Raw genomic sequence first — 17,144 nt, 5'->3', positions numbered from 1 at the left:
GGTTATGATGAACAATGCATGGACTATCTTTTCTAGCTGGGGAACAGGACAGGCCTTTTCTCCCTGATAGTTCGTCATGTCAGTTCACGTTCTTTCTGTTTTTACTCCTCCTTTTCATTCATCTCTTTCTCTATATTTCATCTCATCTCTATACTCCCAACCAGTGCATTAGGACAGTAAAGTGATGTGCAAAGTTAAGTGGTAGAAGAGGGACAACCTGGATTTCACCTTCTGCAACTTTTTCTTTAAAGTTGGGTTTGAAAAAAAACAAGAGTATGTAATGCAAACCTCCTTCCTTCTGGAATTTTGTCTGTTAGAGTGATTTGGAAATCTAGGCAGATTTTTTTTTTGCCACTTTATTTAATTTTTAATTGAAGGATAATTGCTTTACAGAATTTTGTGGTTTTCTGTCAAACATCAACAAGAATCAGCCATAGGTACGCACATGTCGCCCACCTCCCAAGGCTCCCTCCTGTCTCCCTTCTAGATAGTCACAGAGCCCGCTTATGTTCCCTGAGTCACACAGCAATGTCACACCAGCTCTCTAGATTGCATATGGTATTGTAAGTTACTCTCTCTTGAATTAAATTACTCCATGTTACTCTCTCCATACATCTCACCCTCTCCCTCTAGGTGGATTTTTTTCAGGGGACAGGGGACATTAGGGATGACTGGAATTTTGACAGCAGACCTATTTATTGGTTTGTTTGTTTATTTGCAACATTAATTCTAAAGGTTCGACACGGTGGGAAAGTAAGAAATCCCTCAGGATGAAGGCAATATGGCTTCATGGTCAAGCTAAGGTTGGTGAAGAATCACATTACTGCTCAGTTCTCCACTCAGCATCCAAATAACCTGTGAATATCCAATGTTTTTACTTAGAGTGCTGGTTTCATGGCCTGAGACTGAAGGAAATATTATGTTATATTATTGTAGATATTCGAGTAGGCCTCATGTGATTGGGGATGTTCCTTGGTAAAATGCCCCAGAACCTAAGACACTAGGAATAGCTGGCCCTGAGGAAGACTGGAAGTACTTTGGCCACCTCATTGGAAGAGTTGACTCATTGGAAAAGACTCTGATGCTGGGAGGGATTGGGGGCAGGAGGAGAAGGGAACGACAGAGGATGAGATGGCTGGATGGCATCACCAACTCAATGGATGTGAGTCTGAGTGAACTCCAGGAGTTGGTGATGGACAGGGAGGCCTGGCATGCTGCGATTCATGGGGTCGCAAAGAGTCGGACAAGACTGAGCGACTGAACTGAACTGAACTGAGGAAGACTGGGAGCTTTGATTGATCCAGTCATTACAAAAATACTGCAATTGGAAGGTTTTTCTGAACCCCAGGCAATCCTAGAAGCTTCTGGACTTGTGGGTCTTTACTACAGTACTCTGTTACTTGTAGGACACTAAGCTAAGTCTTTTTTTGTTTCTTTATGGCAGTGCATGCAACCTGCAGGATCTTAGTTCCCCAGCCAGGACTTGAACCCATGCCCTCTGCAGTGGAAGGGTGTAGTCATAATCACTGGATCACTAGGGAAGTCCCTTCTATCACATTTGAGTAGTTTATATTCTTTAACAGCTTTATTGATATATAATTCACATATTATAATGATCATCCACTTCAAGTGTGCAGTTCAATGAATGTTAGTATATTTATGAATTTGTACAAGGATCACTAAAATCTGATTAAAGAATATTTTTATTACTTTCAAAAAAGAAATTTTGCACCAACCAGAAGTCACTCCTTTGACAAGTCTAATCTATTTCATTTTTAATAGATTTTTCTACTCTGTACATTTCATTTAAATAGAATCATACAACCTCAGATATGCAGATGACACCACCCTTATGGCAGAAAGTGAAGAACTAAAGAGCTCTTGATGAAAGTGAAAGAGGAGAGTGAAAAAGTTGGCTTAAAACTCAACATTCAGAAAACTAAGATCATGGCACCTGGTCCCATCACTTCATGGCAAATAGATGGAGAAACAGTGGAAACAGTGGCAGACTTTATTTTTTGGGGCTCCAAAATCACTGCAGATGGTGACTACAGCCGTGAAATTAAAAGATGCTTACTCCTTGGAAGGAAAGTTATGACCAACCTAGACAGCATATTCAAAAGCAGAGACATTACTTTGCCAACAAAGGTCCATCTAGTCAAGGCTATGGTTTTCCAGTAGTCATGTATGGATGTGAGAGTTGGACTCTAAGGAAAGCTGAGTGCTGAAGAATTGATGCTTTTGAACTGTGGTGTTGGAGAAGACTCTTGAGAGTCCCTTGGACTGCAAGGAGATCTAACCAGTCCATCCTAAAGGAAATCAGTCCTGAATATTCATTGGAAGGACTGATGTTGAAGCTGAAACTCCGATACTTTGGTCACCTGATGTGAAGAACTGACACATTGGAAAAGATCCTGATGCTGGGAAAGATTGAAGGCAGGAGAAGGGGACAACAGAGGATGAGATGGTTGGATGGTATCACTGACTCAATGAGCATGAGTTTGAGTAAACTCCAGGAGTTGGTGATGGACAGAGAGGCCTGGAGTCCATGGGGTCACAAAGAGTTGGATACAACTGAATGACTGAACTGAACTGAATTGAGAATCATACAGAATGCATGTTAGGGGCTTCCCTGGTAAAGATGGTAAAGAATCTGCCTGCAATGCGGGAGACCTGGGTTCAATCCCTGGATCGGGAAGATCGTCTGGGAGAAGGACATGGCAACCCACTCCAGTATTCTTGCCTGGAGAATTCCATGGACAGAGGAGCTTGGTGGGCTACAGTCCATGGGGTTGCAAAAAGTTGGACTGAGTGACTAACACACATACAGTATGTGGTCTTTTGTGTTTGTTCTTTCACTTGGCATAATGTTTTTGAGGCTCTTGTATACTGTAGCTTATGCCACAACTTCATTCCTTTTTGTTGCTATATAATATTCTATTGTCTGTGTGTACATTTTATTTGCCCAGTCATTAGTTAATGAACATTTGATTTGTTTTTTATGCTATTATAAATGAAATTGTTTTCTTAATTTAATTTTGACTTAATTGCTGGTGTATGGAAATATAACTGATTCTTGTATGTTGACCCTCTTTCCTATATAAGCTTGCTGAACTTTAAAAAAATCAGTTTCAATAGATTTTAGTGGATTTAAAAATTTTTTCTATTTATCATTATCTATAAATACAGTTGTACTTATTTTCCAGTAAGGATGCCTTTTATTCTCCCTATAGTTTCTGCTTCTACCTATCTTTAGTTAGCTTCATGGTTCTAACTCAGTATCACACCTTCTTTCTTTGCTGTTTTTCTCTTTGCTCTGAATTTTCAAGTTTAAATAGAGGGGAAAAAGGAAAAAAAGATACAGAGAATCTGATTGTCTCAAATGTTAGCTATCATTTTTCCTTGGGCAAAGTTCTCCATTGTAGCTCATAACTCTCTGGCTAATAAATGCTGCCTTTGGGTTAGATGATCACTAATAAGGTATAACAAGAGAGAAAGGCAGACCACAGCTTCTGCATAGCTGGAGAAATTTTCTTTAAGGGACTGTATGCATGGCCTGACTTTGAAGTTGATACAGACAGAATACTATTGTTATAGTAGGTATTGTTCCAAGATAAGATGCATACAAAGAAAGTGAAAAGTGAAGTTGCTCTGTTGTGTCCGACTCTTGTGACCCCTGTCGCCTGACAGGCTCCTCCATCCATGGGATTTTCCAGACAGAATACTGGAGTGAGTTGCCATTTCCTTCTCCAGGGAATCTTCCCAATGCAGGGATTGAACCCAGGTCTCCTGTACTGCAGGCAGACTTTACTGTCTGAGCCACCAGGGAAGCCCCAAGATGCATATATATATTTTTAATTCAGAGGATTTCTTTGTGATGTTGATTGGAATGGATTATTAATTCTAGAATTTTAATTAATTAAAATTGAGGTATAACTGACATACAACATTATATTATTTTCGGGGATATAATGTAATGCTTCAGTACTTGTCTATACTGTGAAATGATCAGCACAGGGAAGTCTAGCTAAGGTTTTTCCCTTGTGATGAAGACTTTCAAAATCCACTACAATTTAAAATGCTGTGTTGTTTATCTAAAGCGTTTTTAGATTGCCTTATAAGACTCAGTTCAGTTCAGTTCAGTCGCTCAGTCGTGTCTGACTCTTTGCGACCCCATGAACCGCAGCACGCCAGGCCTCCCTGTCCATCACCAACTCCCGGAGTTCACTCAGACTCATGTACATAGAGTTGGTGATGCCATCCAGCCATCTCATCCTCTGTTGTCCACTTTTCCTCCTGCCCCCAATCCCTCCCAGCATCAGAGTCTTTTCCAATGAGTCAACTCTTCGCATGAGGTGGCCAAGGTATTGGAGTTTCAGCTTCAGCATCAGTCCTTCCAATGAACACCCAGGACTGATCTCCTTTAGGATGGACTGGTTGGATCTCCTTGCAGTCCAAGGGACCCTCAAGAGTCTTCTCCAACACCACAGTTCAAAAGCATCAATTCTTCGGCGCTCAGCTTTCTTCACAGTCCAACTCTCACATCCATACATGACCACTGGAAAAACCATAGCCTTGACTAGACAGACCTTTGTTGGCAAAGTAACGTCTCTGCTTTTGAATATGCTATCTAGGTTGGTCATAACTTTTCTTTCAAGGAGTAAGCGTCTTTTAATTTCATGGCTGCAGTCACCATCTGCAGTGATTTTGGAGCCCCCAAAAATAAAGTCTGACACTGTTTCCACTGTTTCCCCATCTATTTCCCATGAAGTGATGGGACCAGATGCCATCATCTTCATTTTCTGAATGTTGAGTTTTAAGCCAACTTTTTCACTCTCCTCTTTCACCTTCATCAAGAGGCTTTTTAGTTCCTCTTCACTTTCTGCCATAAGGGTGGTGTCATCTGCATATCTTATAAGACTACTTATTAAAAAATTTCTTTTCTTCTTTTTGGCCATGCCCTGGGGTTTGCAGGATCTTAGTTCTCTGACCAGGGATCTAACCTGGGCCCTGACAGTGAAAGTGCTGCATTCTAACCACTGGACCACGAGAGAATTCCCCTCATTTAACATTTTAAAGAGATAGATATATTCAAGATAACTAGTTTTCCTTGGTCTCTTTACTTACTCCAAGAAACCCTTTCTTTGTAATTAGTTATTTCAGTATGAATTTATTGCACATCTGTTTTATGTAGAACCTTCAATACCTGGTACATATTGGGGTAAAAAATGAGGAGTGTGTATTTGTGGAGGGGAGGTCTCGAAGAAATGAAAAGTGTGCTTCCTTGGATTTTTAGTTCCCTATAGAAAGAAAGTGGAAACATATTATTGTAGAACTTGAGAACATATAGAAAGTAACATGGAGTCTGGAAACTGCAAAGTAGCATAGTATAATTTGGATAGGTGTACTGTTGAATAAAATGATGACATGTCATAAATTCAATACTCTGCTGCTGACCAGGGATACAGAGATGAAAAAGACAGTCTCTGCCCTAAGACTTTATTGTAATAAATCAGCACATAACTGAAGCTCAAAAATGTTATTGCATTTTTATGTGTACCTTTGAAACAAGCTATGATTTTTCCAGTAGTCAGGTATGGATGTGGGAGTTAGACCTTAAAGAAAGCTGAGCGCTGAAGAATTGATGCTTTTGAACTGTGGAGTTGGAGAAGACTCTTGAGAGTCCCTTGGACTGCAAGGAGAGCAAATCCTAAAGGAGATCAGTCCTGAGTATTTATTGGAAGGACTGATATTGAAGCTGAAACTCCGATACTTTGGTCACCTGATGCAAAAGACCCTGATGCTGGGAAAGATTGAAGGTGGGAGGAGATGGGGACGACAGAGGGTGAGATGGTTGGATGGCATCACCAACTCAATGGACATGACTTTGAGGAAACTCAGGGAGATAGTGATGGACAGAGACGCCTGGTGTGCTGCAGTCCACGGGGTTGCAAAGAGCCTGACATATCTGAGTGACTGAAGTGAACTGAACTTGAAAGAAGAGGATGTCATGCTGTGTTGTGACTGGCTGACTTTAATGTTGAAAGAGACTACCTAAAGAGTATCATCACTAACCTAATTTCTAAAGAGAATACATACATCTCTGTAAGACTAAGGCCATATGGGTAAACTTATGTATGTCATAGAATATTTTCAAAAACTAAATTTTAAATATGTATTTAGGTAACATAAACATTATTTATGTGTCCTGTAGAGGTGAAATACTGATTTAGAAACTTTCCAAAGGAAAACTCAACTTTGTCAGATATAGTTTTAATTACTTCACTAATTCATATTAATACTATCTTTGACAATCACTTTTTCCCTGCCTGATCCTATTATGGTATAACTAGCTTATGTAACCGAAGTAGAAGGAGACAAAAGTGAACGCTCTGCATGCTTGATGCAAATAGTTTTCTCTGTTTTCTTATATGCAGCTTTGGAAACCATAATATTTAAAATTTTACTTTTCATAAAAAAGAAATAAAAACTAGTTTACAAAATAAAGCCGTAGGCCAAATGCAGTGGTGTGCTTTGTTTTGTTTTGCTTTGACTGGTTAAGACTAAAATAAAGAACATTTTGCCTCATATATTTGTGTATAGGAAAATAGGAAAGGCTCTATTAGGAGAGTGCAGCTCCCTCTTTAAACCGTGAGTTCCCTTTCGAAAGAGATTATATCTTTTAACTTGGTAGCCTAAACTTTAAGGGTATCTTTAAGGATAGAATACTACCCTTAAAGCGTGCTTTGTTGGGATTAGAGAACTTCCTTGACAGTTCCCCCAGTTACACGCCTTTTCTGCAGCCAAGACTACAACTCCCAGAAGGCCATACTCCTCTGGAACTCAAAATACGAAGGCGAGAAAAGTTCCAGCACCCATCGCGCCAGATCGAGAATACAATTCCCACTATACCCAGGGGCTCCGGAAACCTTGTCAGTAACCACCTGTTGTCATAGCATCCGGGTCTGCACTAACCAATCCGAGAGCCCCTACCTTGGAGAGGCGGGCAGTTCGTGTCTTTGACCAATTGGAGCCAAGTGTTGTTGTGTCACGTGACCGGAGGAGGCGGGAGCTCAGGACGGCGCCTTCTCCTTGCCTCTTGGGGTCGTGGCCTTGCTCCCGCTGTGCAAGACAGGAGTCTGGGCCCGTCCACACACGTGTGTGCCCGTGGGACCTGTGGTGCCTGTGGGTCCGTGCTAGGTCTCGGCGGGGTCAGTAGCCGAAGCCATGGGCGGGACGGCCAGCACTCGTCGGGTCACCTTCGAGGCGGACGAGAATGAGAACATCACCGTGGTGAAGGGCATCCGGGTGAGTGACAGTGGGCGGGCGGAGGGCCAGCATTCCGACTCGAACCCCGTATCTCTTGCTTTTCCAGGTTCTGCTCGGCCTGCTTTCCCCCAGTTCTGCCGCCAAAGTGTTGTTCGGCCCAAAGCTGAGTTCCTTGCAAAGAAGGTTGAAGTTTCTCAAGACTTGGGACATCTATTCAGAGATATTTGCTGCTGTGTGCCAAGTGCTGAGCACTGTGCTGGGGCGACTGGGGGATGCCAGGTTGATTTAGACCTTGTAAGGGCTCAAAGTCCAGTTTAGACTGTATTGCTTAGTAGTCCTGGGACCTTATTTGAAACCCCTGCCTCACTGTACCCACCTGTGAAATGGGCTTGTCTTCTGGATTCAGAGTTCAAACCCTGCTTTTTGCCCTGCTCACATGACCTCTCTTAGGATGAACTTGGCGTTTTAAGGAACTCTTTATGTACTGCCTGTTGCCCAACACCCACCCACCCACACCTTAGACTTTTCTGCCTTGCTTCAGGTGACTTCTGGCTTCTCCCTCCTGCACTTTCGCTTGATATCTTGTGTTTCCCAGACGCCTCCTCTTGTGGCCTGTTGTGCCCAAATTTTGGACTAGGCCCAGTGGCTTCTAGACTAACGTCTGCCGGCCTCATAGGACTTGAGATAGGTTTGCAAGTTTTCATGTCAATGGCAACCCACTCCAGTACTCTTGCCAGGAAAATCCCATGGACGGAGGAGCCTGGTGGGCTATAGTCTATGGGGTCGCTAAGAGTCTGACACGACTGAGTGACTTCACTTTCCTTTTTCACTTTCATGCATTGGAGAAGGAAATGGCAACCCACTCCAGTGTTCTTGCCTGGAGAATCCCAGGGACGAAGGAGCCTGGTGGGCTGCCATCTGTGGGGTCGCACAGAGTCGGACGCGACTGAAGTGACTTAGCAGTAGCAGGAGCAGTACAGTTTGTTTTGACTGAGACGTTGGAGAAAAATTTTAAATGCCCCTGCTCATGCTTCATACATAAACTGAAAGCTTGATTTTTCTCTAGGGTGTCAGTATACCAGCACTCACTTCATCAACACACCCTCCATCCAACCTGAATTAGCAGCCTCAGGTTTTTGAAGTATGATGACTGAACCTAGTAGATAAAGCAGTTTGACCCCAGAAAGTTTTATTCTGTTTTCCTTCCTCTGTACTACACAACCAGCGTAAGTAAATGTGTAAATTCTTTTTAGCATTGATGATGAGGAATTAAAACTTCCTAAATATTTGAAATGTTGAAAAACTTTACTTTGCAACTGTTACCTTGAAGAATTTGTTAAAGTTTTCTTTATGAAAACAGACTGTTGAGCTCAACTTTTGGTCTGTGGCCAGCATTTCCTTGCATTAATGAATGGTGGTACCACATTTTGTAATAAGATGTCTGAGGCAGCATTCTTTGCACTGTTGAGGTTTAGTTGGTACTCTTTAAAATAAAAATTTCTGTAGGCTCTGAGTTTTATGCAGAGACTTGATTAATCTTGCCTTCAGAGGCTTTGAGTGTTACACACCAGAGGGTGAAAAAGAAAAGTAAGAAGAAGGAAAGTAAGTTTGGGTTGAGAAGGCAGTTGGCTAGAAAAATGTAGAAGTTCATGTTCTCATGCTTTAGTACAGGCACAGCGATGGCAGCAAACAAAATTAAAAGAGAATTGGGCTACAGCACAGAGATTCACGTCAAGTATTAGACAGGGTTAAATATGTTAAGTATGAAGAAAGTTTGAGGTTAGATTAAATGGAGAGATTTTCTTAAAGCCCCTTTTAAAAAAACTTTATAGGAAAAGAAGCTATGTCCTTTGGCTATTCAATTTGGTGGAAATATTCTTTTATTTATTTTTTCTTTCTCATGGAGTACATTTTATACTGTTATAATTCAAGCACGTAACCATGCCCCTGTGACCTCTGTGCTTTGCTTTTCTTCAGTTTATACCCTTCACCTGGATTGCCCTTGCAGCATTCTCCCTGTTGCTTCAAATTCTTTTTCAAGGACGATTTTCAATCTCTGAGCTTCAGTTTTCTCACCTGCAAAGTGGTGGGGTTTGAGTACACCTGTAACCTCTCGTCTCTTCTAATTCTGGAATTTTGTGCGTCTAGCGGCACTGTGAGTTTCTTGTAGCCATGCTCAGCCTCTTGCACTTTCCCCTAAAAATAGTGTGCTGTTGAATTGTTGAGTACTTAGGTGATTTCTTTGAGGTCGTGGTCAAAAGAACATCAGTTAGTTGTTAAACAGACCTCAGTTAAGTTAATTAGGCATTTTCTAGTCTGCATTCTTGGACAGGTCACTTCCCTGATTATATTCCTGGATCCCCAAAGGGGAGTATCATCTCTTGATTGTGCTAAGAAGATGAAGTATTTAAAGCACATTGTAGATTTTTAATAAAAGGTAGCTGTTATTAAAATGATAGGGTTCCTTCTACATCTCATGTTGTTAGACGCTTTGAGAGTCTCCAGTGGTAAGAGCATGTGCTTTGGAACCAGGCAAACCTTATGTGGTGCCAGCTGAGCTTCTCACCAGCTGTGTGCAGCATACTTGCAATACTTACGTATTCAGACACTGCTTTTGAGAATTTGATGTGATGTATGTAAGCGTCCCTGGTGGCTCAAACAGGAGACCCGGGTTCAACCCCTGGGTTGTAAGATCCTCTGGAGAAGAGGATGGTAACCCACTCTAGTATGCTTGGCTGGAGAATCCCATGGACAGAGGAACCTGGCGGGCTACAGTCCATGGGGTCACAAAGAGTCGGACATGACCGAATGGCTGAGCACGCATGTAAGCATCTGGCAGGGTCTGGTACTCTGAGGGTGTTCACTACGCACATGAGTAACTGTTTTCGGAGCTGGGCAAGGAGATGGATGTGTAACCTTACATGAACTGAATAATAATCAATAGATTAAAAAAATAAGAGCATATTGTGTTCCCACAGGTGTACCTAAAGGGATATGGACTGGGGAAGGGACTCCTGGGTTCTACAACTGATTGCCTGTGTGATTTTTTTGTCTGTGTGTTTTCTAGATGTTTTTAAACTGATATATACATATATATTTTAGCTTGCAGCACCTCTTATTTCCCTTGAGAGAGCCACTGTTTTAGCTCAGTTGATTGAAACATGGTGCTCATGAGGCCCAAACTTCAGTATTGAATTGCAGATAGGTTAGTTCAGCTTGGCTGCAGAAAACGTTCCAGATTTTCCCAGTTGACCAACATTTATGCTTTTACTCATAAGAATAAGAGTTTGCCACATATACACACTACTATATGTAAAATAAATAACTAGTAAGAACCTATTGTATAGCACAGGGAACTGTACTCAATATTCTGTAACGGCCTGTACGGGAAAAGAATCTTAAGAGAAAAACAAGAGTGGATATATGTGTATATATCTCTCTGATTCACTGTGCTGTACGGCAGAAACTAACACAACACAGTAAATCAGCTGCTCTCCAGTAGAAATTTTTTAAAAAATGCGTTCCCCTAAACACTGTTTAATTCCTACATGTGTTTCTCTCCAGTGGTTTTGGGCTTTACCAAATCTTGCCCACTTTAGACACCTTGTGTTAGTTTCTTGCTAAGAGAATAACTTTTGTTTCTTGGATACTTTTCCCTTACTTCGGTGCACACCACTTTTCCACACCCACTGCTTCTGTGTTTAGAGCATTTTCTTTTGGACCACTGTGACCATATCACCTGTAGTTACCCTTTTTCATAACAATAACACTTTAATTTTTAAAATAAAAATAAGAGTGTGCCAGCAGTGCGGCAGACGCAGTCGCTGCTGGAAAACCAATTTGTGTTCCACTGATAAGGATAGTAATTTCATCTTCATTTATCTTAATGTACGAGGAGTCATATTGAGTCAGCAGACATAAGGCTTTTAGTAACTAGGCTGCATTTATTAATAGATCATGTTTTTCCAGATTTTTCTTGCTGAGGTCCTCATCAGCTGGCGATTAAAGGACCTACCTAAAATGTTGAGTTGGAAGTGTCTTCTCACCCACCATGTGCTATTTTCACGGTTATTTGTAGGGTCCTGGTTTTTTCTTTCCCTTAATTCTCACCAGTCAACAACTCCCCCTCCCCGCTTCCATAAAATAACCTGTATTCTTACACCTGACTCCAGCTTTGAATCTGAACTCATGGATTGGATGAAAGGCCACCCTTGTGCCTTGCCCTCCTTGCCAAGTCTAAACTAAATTTCTTGTGATCGAAAGACCAAGCGTTTTGATTACTCATATTGCATGTGGTTAATAGGATTTTTCTGAGCACCTGCTGAGCCTGTTTGGAAAGTGTGCCTTGCACTCAATCTTGCACAAGTTTATCTGAAACATCAAAGCTGTGAGTGAACTCTTCCAGAGCAAATGTCAACTTCAATAAGTATCATTTTCAGAGTAATATTTATCATGCTTCCCAGGCATAAACTAATCTCTGCAACTTGCCTTGAAGTTGCAAGCTGAAATTCATAGGAGCCAGTTACGGTAGCAGGGATGCTAATGTGGAACACAGCTCATGCTTTGGGAAGACTTAGCAGTTAAGAGCCCCTGCATGAAGAGATTACTTCATGTGGGATGTGGTTAAGGATCGTGGAGAGGGTCCATTAACAGAGTCTGCAAATCCCGTCTGTCACTGGGATGGTTGAGGAATGTTATCAGGTAAATGATTGGCCCCTTTCCACTTTAGGTTCCGTGAATCTCTTGGGTATATATATATTACCATGCTAAGCTTTCTAGGATTTTATACAGAGAGGAGAAGTTCATGATTTCCACTGATAACAAAGGCAAAGAATATGAGTGATGAACTACAGACATGAGCTGAAAGTTACATTTTATATATATGTGTTTGTAGTATGGAATATATTCCCCCTTAAGTAAGTATTTAGGAGTAATTTCTTTCAAATACCAGTGGCAGTTTTTGAAGTCTTGAAATGGTAGTTGAAAAGAAAATGATCTATGCTGCATGGAAGGAGGACCAAGTGAGAAAAATGAGTCTGAGTCTTTTAATCAGTTTGACAAGAAGCACCTGGAAGAAGTTGAGAAAAACTATTATGGGCTGTGGGTCGCATTCATTTCTGTCTCATGTGGTACCTATCTTGACATCTTGGGGGAACTTAAAGGGAGTTCTCCTCCCCCTTTACTCTGTTCCTTGGAAGTAGAAAGACTTGATCTTTGCCTGTCTCAGTTTCTTGTTTCTGAGAAAATACTAGATTCTGGGTTGATGAGTGGTGTGTTCTGATTTTAGATAAGATCAATGAAGGTGGGTGGGAAGAGATGAGTGGGAAGGCTGTGGAAGATGACCCACATCTTTTCCTCTTCTGTGGGGCACATGTTGGTGTGGGGAGTAGTATGGACCATGACTTGGCAAGCTTTGTTTACTTAACTACGTCTTCAGGAGTAGTAGACAATAGGGCAGATAAGTCAGTGAACTGAATTCAACTCTGTTGGCAGGCCCTATTCTTTTGGTTCTCACTAATTGTAGAACCCAGGTCTCCTGCACTGCAGGCAGATTCTTTAGTATCTGAGCCACCAGGGAAGCCCCAATAGAACAGGGGTTCTTAACTTTCAGTTCACAGACTACCGTAAATCTGTAGGCTTTGGACTCTGCACATAATAATGCAATAAGCAGAAAATTTTGCATACAATTGAGGAATTAATCCATAGACTTCTGAATCCATGGGCCTCAGGGCATAGTTGTAGCATTAATGTGGGTGGGTGGGTGAGGGGTTTCTGTCACTCTTCTTTGCCACAAATAATTTCTGTAAATTGCACTTGGTATTTGCCTTGATGGAGATTCCAGAGATTGTCTGGAAACCAGGTGTAGCAGGTATGGATATTTAAACAGGAAAAAGCTTTTCTAAAAGAGGTATCCTATTTAAGGAAAGATGCTTCCTAAAGAAGTTGCTGCTTATACAGAGGCTGGTTGTCCAGCTCTTGCAGAAGCTTACATTTTACCTTTGACTCCTTCTAGGGTCAGTTTTGGAGAAGGCGATGGCACCCCACTCCAGTTCTCTTGCCTGGAAAATCCCATGGACGGAGGAGCCTGGTGGGCTGCAGTCCATGGTTGCGAAGAGTCGGACACGACTGAAGTGACTTAGCAGCATCAGGGTCAGTTTGCCTCATAGAGAAGAGTTGTTCTCTAGCGGCAGATTGTATAACAGGCTGGCATCTCTAAACCTTGTCAGTTGCTTAGCAAGTGAGTCCCCAGTTAACAGAGATCAGGTGAGTGTGAGGCCTGAACTCATTACTGAAGCTGGGGCGTCAGCTCAGCGGGTATCAGTTTGAAATACAAAGCATAGCCTGACTGTTGCCTTCCATCAGCCTAGTTGTGACCAGACTGGGGAGACGGTAGATCAGGCTTGGAGTAAGCAGAGATGCAACTGTAGGGTGCCATGGGCGCTCCTCTGGAAAGACCTCTGAAAACATGTATGAGTAATTCTAAGAACAAAAAAAAATAGGTCGACTCTCAAGGGAACCTTACAACATATTTATCGACTTAAAAAATGAATTGTGTACCCTTGAATGACATACTTATAAATTTCCTGAAGTATGACCAAAGACCTTATTGGGAAATCCTTTGAACTGATTGAATTTGACATTAAGTAGCAAGTTTTGCGGAGAAGGCAATGGCAGCCCACTCTAGTACTCTTGCCTGGAAAATCTCATGGATGGAGGAGCCTGGTAGGCTGCAGTGCATGGGGTTGCTAAGACTGAGCGACTTCACTTTCACTTTCATGAATTGGAAAAGGAAATGGCAACCCACTTCAGTTCTTGCCTGGAGAATCCCAGGGACGGGGGAGCCTGGTGGGCTGCCATCTATGGGGTTGCACAGAGTTGGACACGACTGAAGCGACTTAGTAGCAGCAGCAAGTTTTGAGGCATCAGATAAACCACATAAATAAAAAGTTACCAATAAAATAAGTAATGTTTAGGTTGAAGGAGACATTGTACTTTTAATGCAAAGAGCATCAGTTCAGTTCAGTCTTTCAGTTCAGTTGCTCAGTCGTGTCTGACTCTTTGCGACCCCATGAATCACAGCACACTGGGCCTCCCTGTCCATCACCAACTCCTGGAGTTCACTCAAACTCACGTCCATCGAGTTGGTGATGCCATCCAGCCATCTCATCCTCTGTCGTCCCCTTCTTCTCTTACCCCCAATCCCTCCTAGCATCAGGGTCTTTTCCAATGAGTTAACTCTTCACATGAGGTGGCCAAGGTATTGGAGTTTCAGCTTCAGCATCAGTCCTTCAATGAACACCCAGGGCTGATCTCCTTTAGACTGGACTGGTTGGATCTCCTTGCAGTCCAAGGGACTCTCAAGAGTCTTCTCCAAAACCACAGTTCAAAAGCATCAATTCTTCGGCACTCAGCTTTCTTCACAGTCCAACTTTCACATCCATACATGACCACTGGAAAAACCATAGCCTTGACTGGACGGACCTTTGTTGGCAAAGTAATATCTCTGCTTTTGAATATGCTATCTAGGTTGGTCACAACTTTCCTTCCAAGGAGTAAGCGTCTTTTAATTTCATAGCTGCAGTCACCATCTGCAGTGATTTTGGAGCCCAGAAAAATAAAGTGTGACACTGTTTCCGCTGTTTCCCATCTATTTGCCATGGAATGATGGGACCAGATGCCATGATCTTAGTTTTCTGAATGTTGAGCTTTAAGCCAACTTTTTCACTTTCCTCTTTCACCTTCATCAAGAGGCTTTTTAGTTCCTCTTCACTTTCTGCCATAAGGGTGGTGTCATCTGCATATCTGAGGTTATTGATATTTCTCCTGGCAATCTTGATTCCAGCTTGTGCTTCTTCCAGCCCAGCATTTCTCATGATGTACTCTGCATGGAAGTTAAATAAGCAGGGTGACAATATACAGCCTTGATGTACTCCTTTTCCTATTTGGAACCAGTCTGTTGTTCCATGTCCAGTTCTAACTGTTGCTTCCTGACCTGCATATGGGTTTCTCAAGAGGCAGGTCAGGTGTTCTGGTATCCCCATCTCTTTCAGAATTTTCCACAGTTTATTGTGATCCACCCAGTCAAAGGCTTTGGCATAGTCAAAGCAGAAATAGATGTTTTTCTGGAACTCTCTTGCTTTTTCGATGATCCAGCGGATGTTGGCAATTTGATCTCTGGTTCCTCTGCCTTTTCTGAAACCAGTTTGAACATCTGGAAGTTCATGGTTCACGTATCGCTGAAGCCTGGCTTGGAGAATTTTGAGCATTACTTTACTAGCATGTGAGATGAGTGCAATTGTGCAGTAGTTTGAGCATTCTTTGGCATTGCCTTTCTTTGGGATTGGAATGAGAACTGACTTTTTCCAGTCCTGTGGCCACTGCTGACTTTTCCAAATTTGCTGGCATATTGAGTGCAGCACTTTCACAGCATCACCTTTCAGGATTTGAAATAGCTCAACTGGAATGCCATCACCTCCCCTAGCTTTGTTTGTAGTGATGCTTCCTAAGGCCCACTTGACTTCACATTCCATAGATAGGGATAGATGGGCACCTTTAGTCACACCAGGACTCATGCAGGCCTTGTCTTCACGCACCACGTAGAGAAGGATCCCCATATGAACTTGGTGCAGCTGATGAGAGTGAACTGAGATAAATGGGCGGCTGAAGTTCTGGTGGCTGGAGCTGTATCAGTTATTTGTGTTGTATCTTGGAACCCTTCCTCCTTGGTAACTCCGGGGCTAGGTGTTACTTTCCTAGTTTCCAGATGAGGAAAGGGAGGCCCATTGAGGGGTTATATAGCTAGTCAGTGACCAGTGCTTCTTCCTTTATTCTGGGCCATCGTTTTGTAAGGATTAAAATCATATATGTCAAATTAGCTCACAAGAAAGTGGAGAGTGAAAAAGTTGGCTTAACGCTCAACATTCAGAAAACGAAGATCATGGCATCCGGTCCCATCACTTCATGGGAAATAGATGGGGAAACAGTGTCAGACTTTATTTTTCTGGGCTCCAGAATCACTGAAGATGGTGACTGCAGCCATGGAATTAAAAGACGCTTACTCCTTGGAAGGAAAGTTATGACCAACCTAGACAGCATATTCAAAAGCAGAGACATTACTTTGCCAACAAAGGTTCGTCTAGTCAAGGCATGGTTTTTCTTGTGATCATGTATGGATGTGAGAGTTGGACTGTGAAGAAGGCTGAGCGCTGAAGAATTGATGCTTTTGAACTGTGGTGTTGGAGAAGACTCTTGAGAGTCCCTTGGACTGCAAGGAGATCCAACCAGTCCATTCTGAAGGAGATCAGCCTTGGGATTTCTTTGGAAGGAATGATGCTAAAGCTGAAACTCCAATACTTTGGCCACCTCATGTGAAGAGTTGACTCATTGGAAAAGACTCTGATGCTGGGAGGGATTGGGGGCAGGAGGAGAAGGGGATGACAGAGGATGAGATGGCTGGATGGCATCACTGACTCGATGGACGTGAGTTTGAGTGAACTCCAGGAGTTGGTGATGGACAGGGAGGCCTGGTGTGCTGCGATTCTTGGGGTTGCAAAGAGTTGGACATGACTGAGTGACTGATCTGATCTGATATTAGCTTTAAGCACATAAATTATATTACATATGTAACATAGTAGATGTATTATAGGATAATATATAGTAATATGGTATGTAATATAAAATATATATAATATATTACAGCATGCTATGTTAATACAGTACATTATATATTATGTATTAGTACATTACCTTATATATTGAGTAAACCTCAAATTATATATCAATAAATATAGCTTTAAGATTCCAAAACTTAATAAGCCTCATTTTATTTCCTCACGAGGAAGTGATACATGTGTGGGATAAGGAGCGTATTGTTT

The 17,144-nt window shown here is 42.1% G+C and overlaps 1 protein-coding gene across 3 annotated transcripts in view; it reads left to right on the top strand.

The window, feature by feature from the left end:
* The first annotated feature begins 7,050 nt into the window (after positions 1-7,050).
* The window catches only part of CHCHD3 (coiled-coil-helix-coiled-coil-helix domain containing 3), a 287,018-nt gene continuing 276,924 nt past the window's right edge, over positions 7,051-17,144 (top strand). The window contains exon 1 of one of the 3 annotated variants that reach the window (XM_055590948.1): positions 7,051-7,308. In XM_055590948.1, the coding sequence (XP_055446923.1) occupies positions 7,228-7,308 (81 nt within the window). In that variant the 5' untranslated portion in view covers positions 7,051-7,227. Of the gene's footprint in view, positions 7,309-8,178; positions 8,496-12,457; positions 12,572-17,144 lie in introns of those variants that run through there. The other 2 variants (XM_055590950.1, XM_055590949.1) reach the window with 2 other exon arrangements.

Source organism: Bubalus kerabau, chromosome 8 (assembly GCF_029407905.1).
Source record: "Bubalus kerabau isolate K-KA32 ecotype Philippines breed swamp buffalo chromosome 8, PCC_UOA_SB_1v2, whole genome shotgun sequence".
NCBI lineage: Eukaryota > Metazoa > Chordata > Mammalia > Artiodactyla > Bovidae > Bubalus > Bubalus kerabau.
The sequence above is the reverse complement of the archived record's forward strand: the minus strand, read 5'-3'. Positions and strand labels throughout refer to the sequence as shown.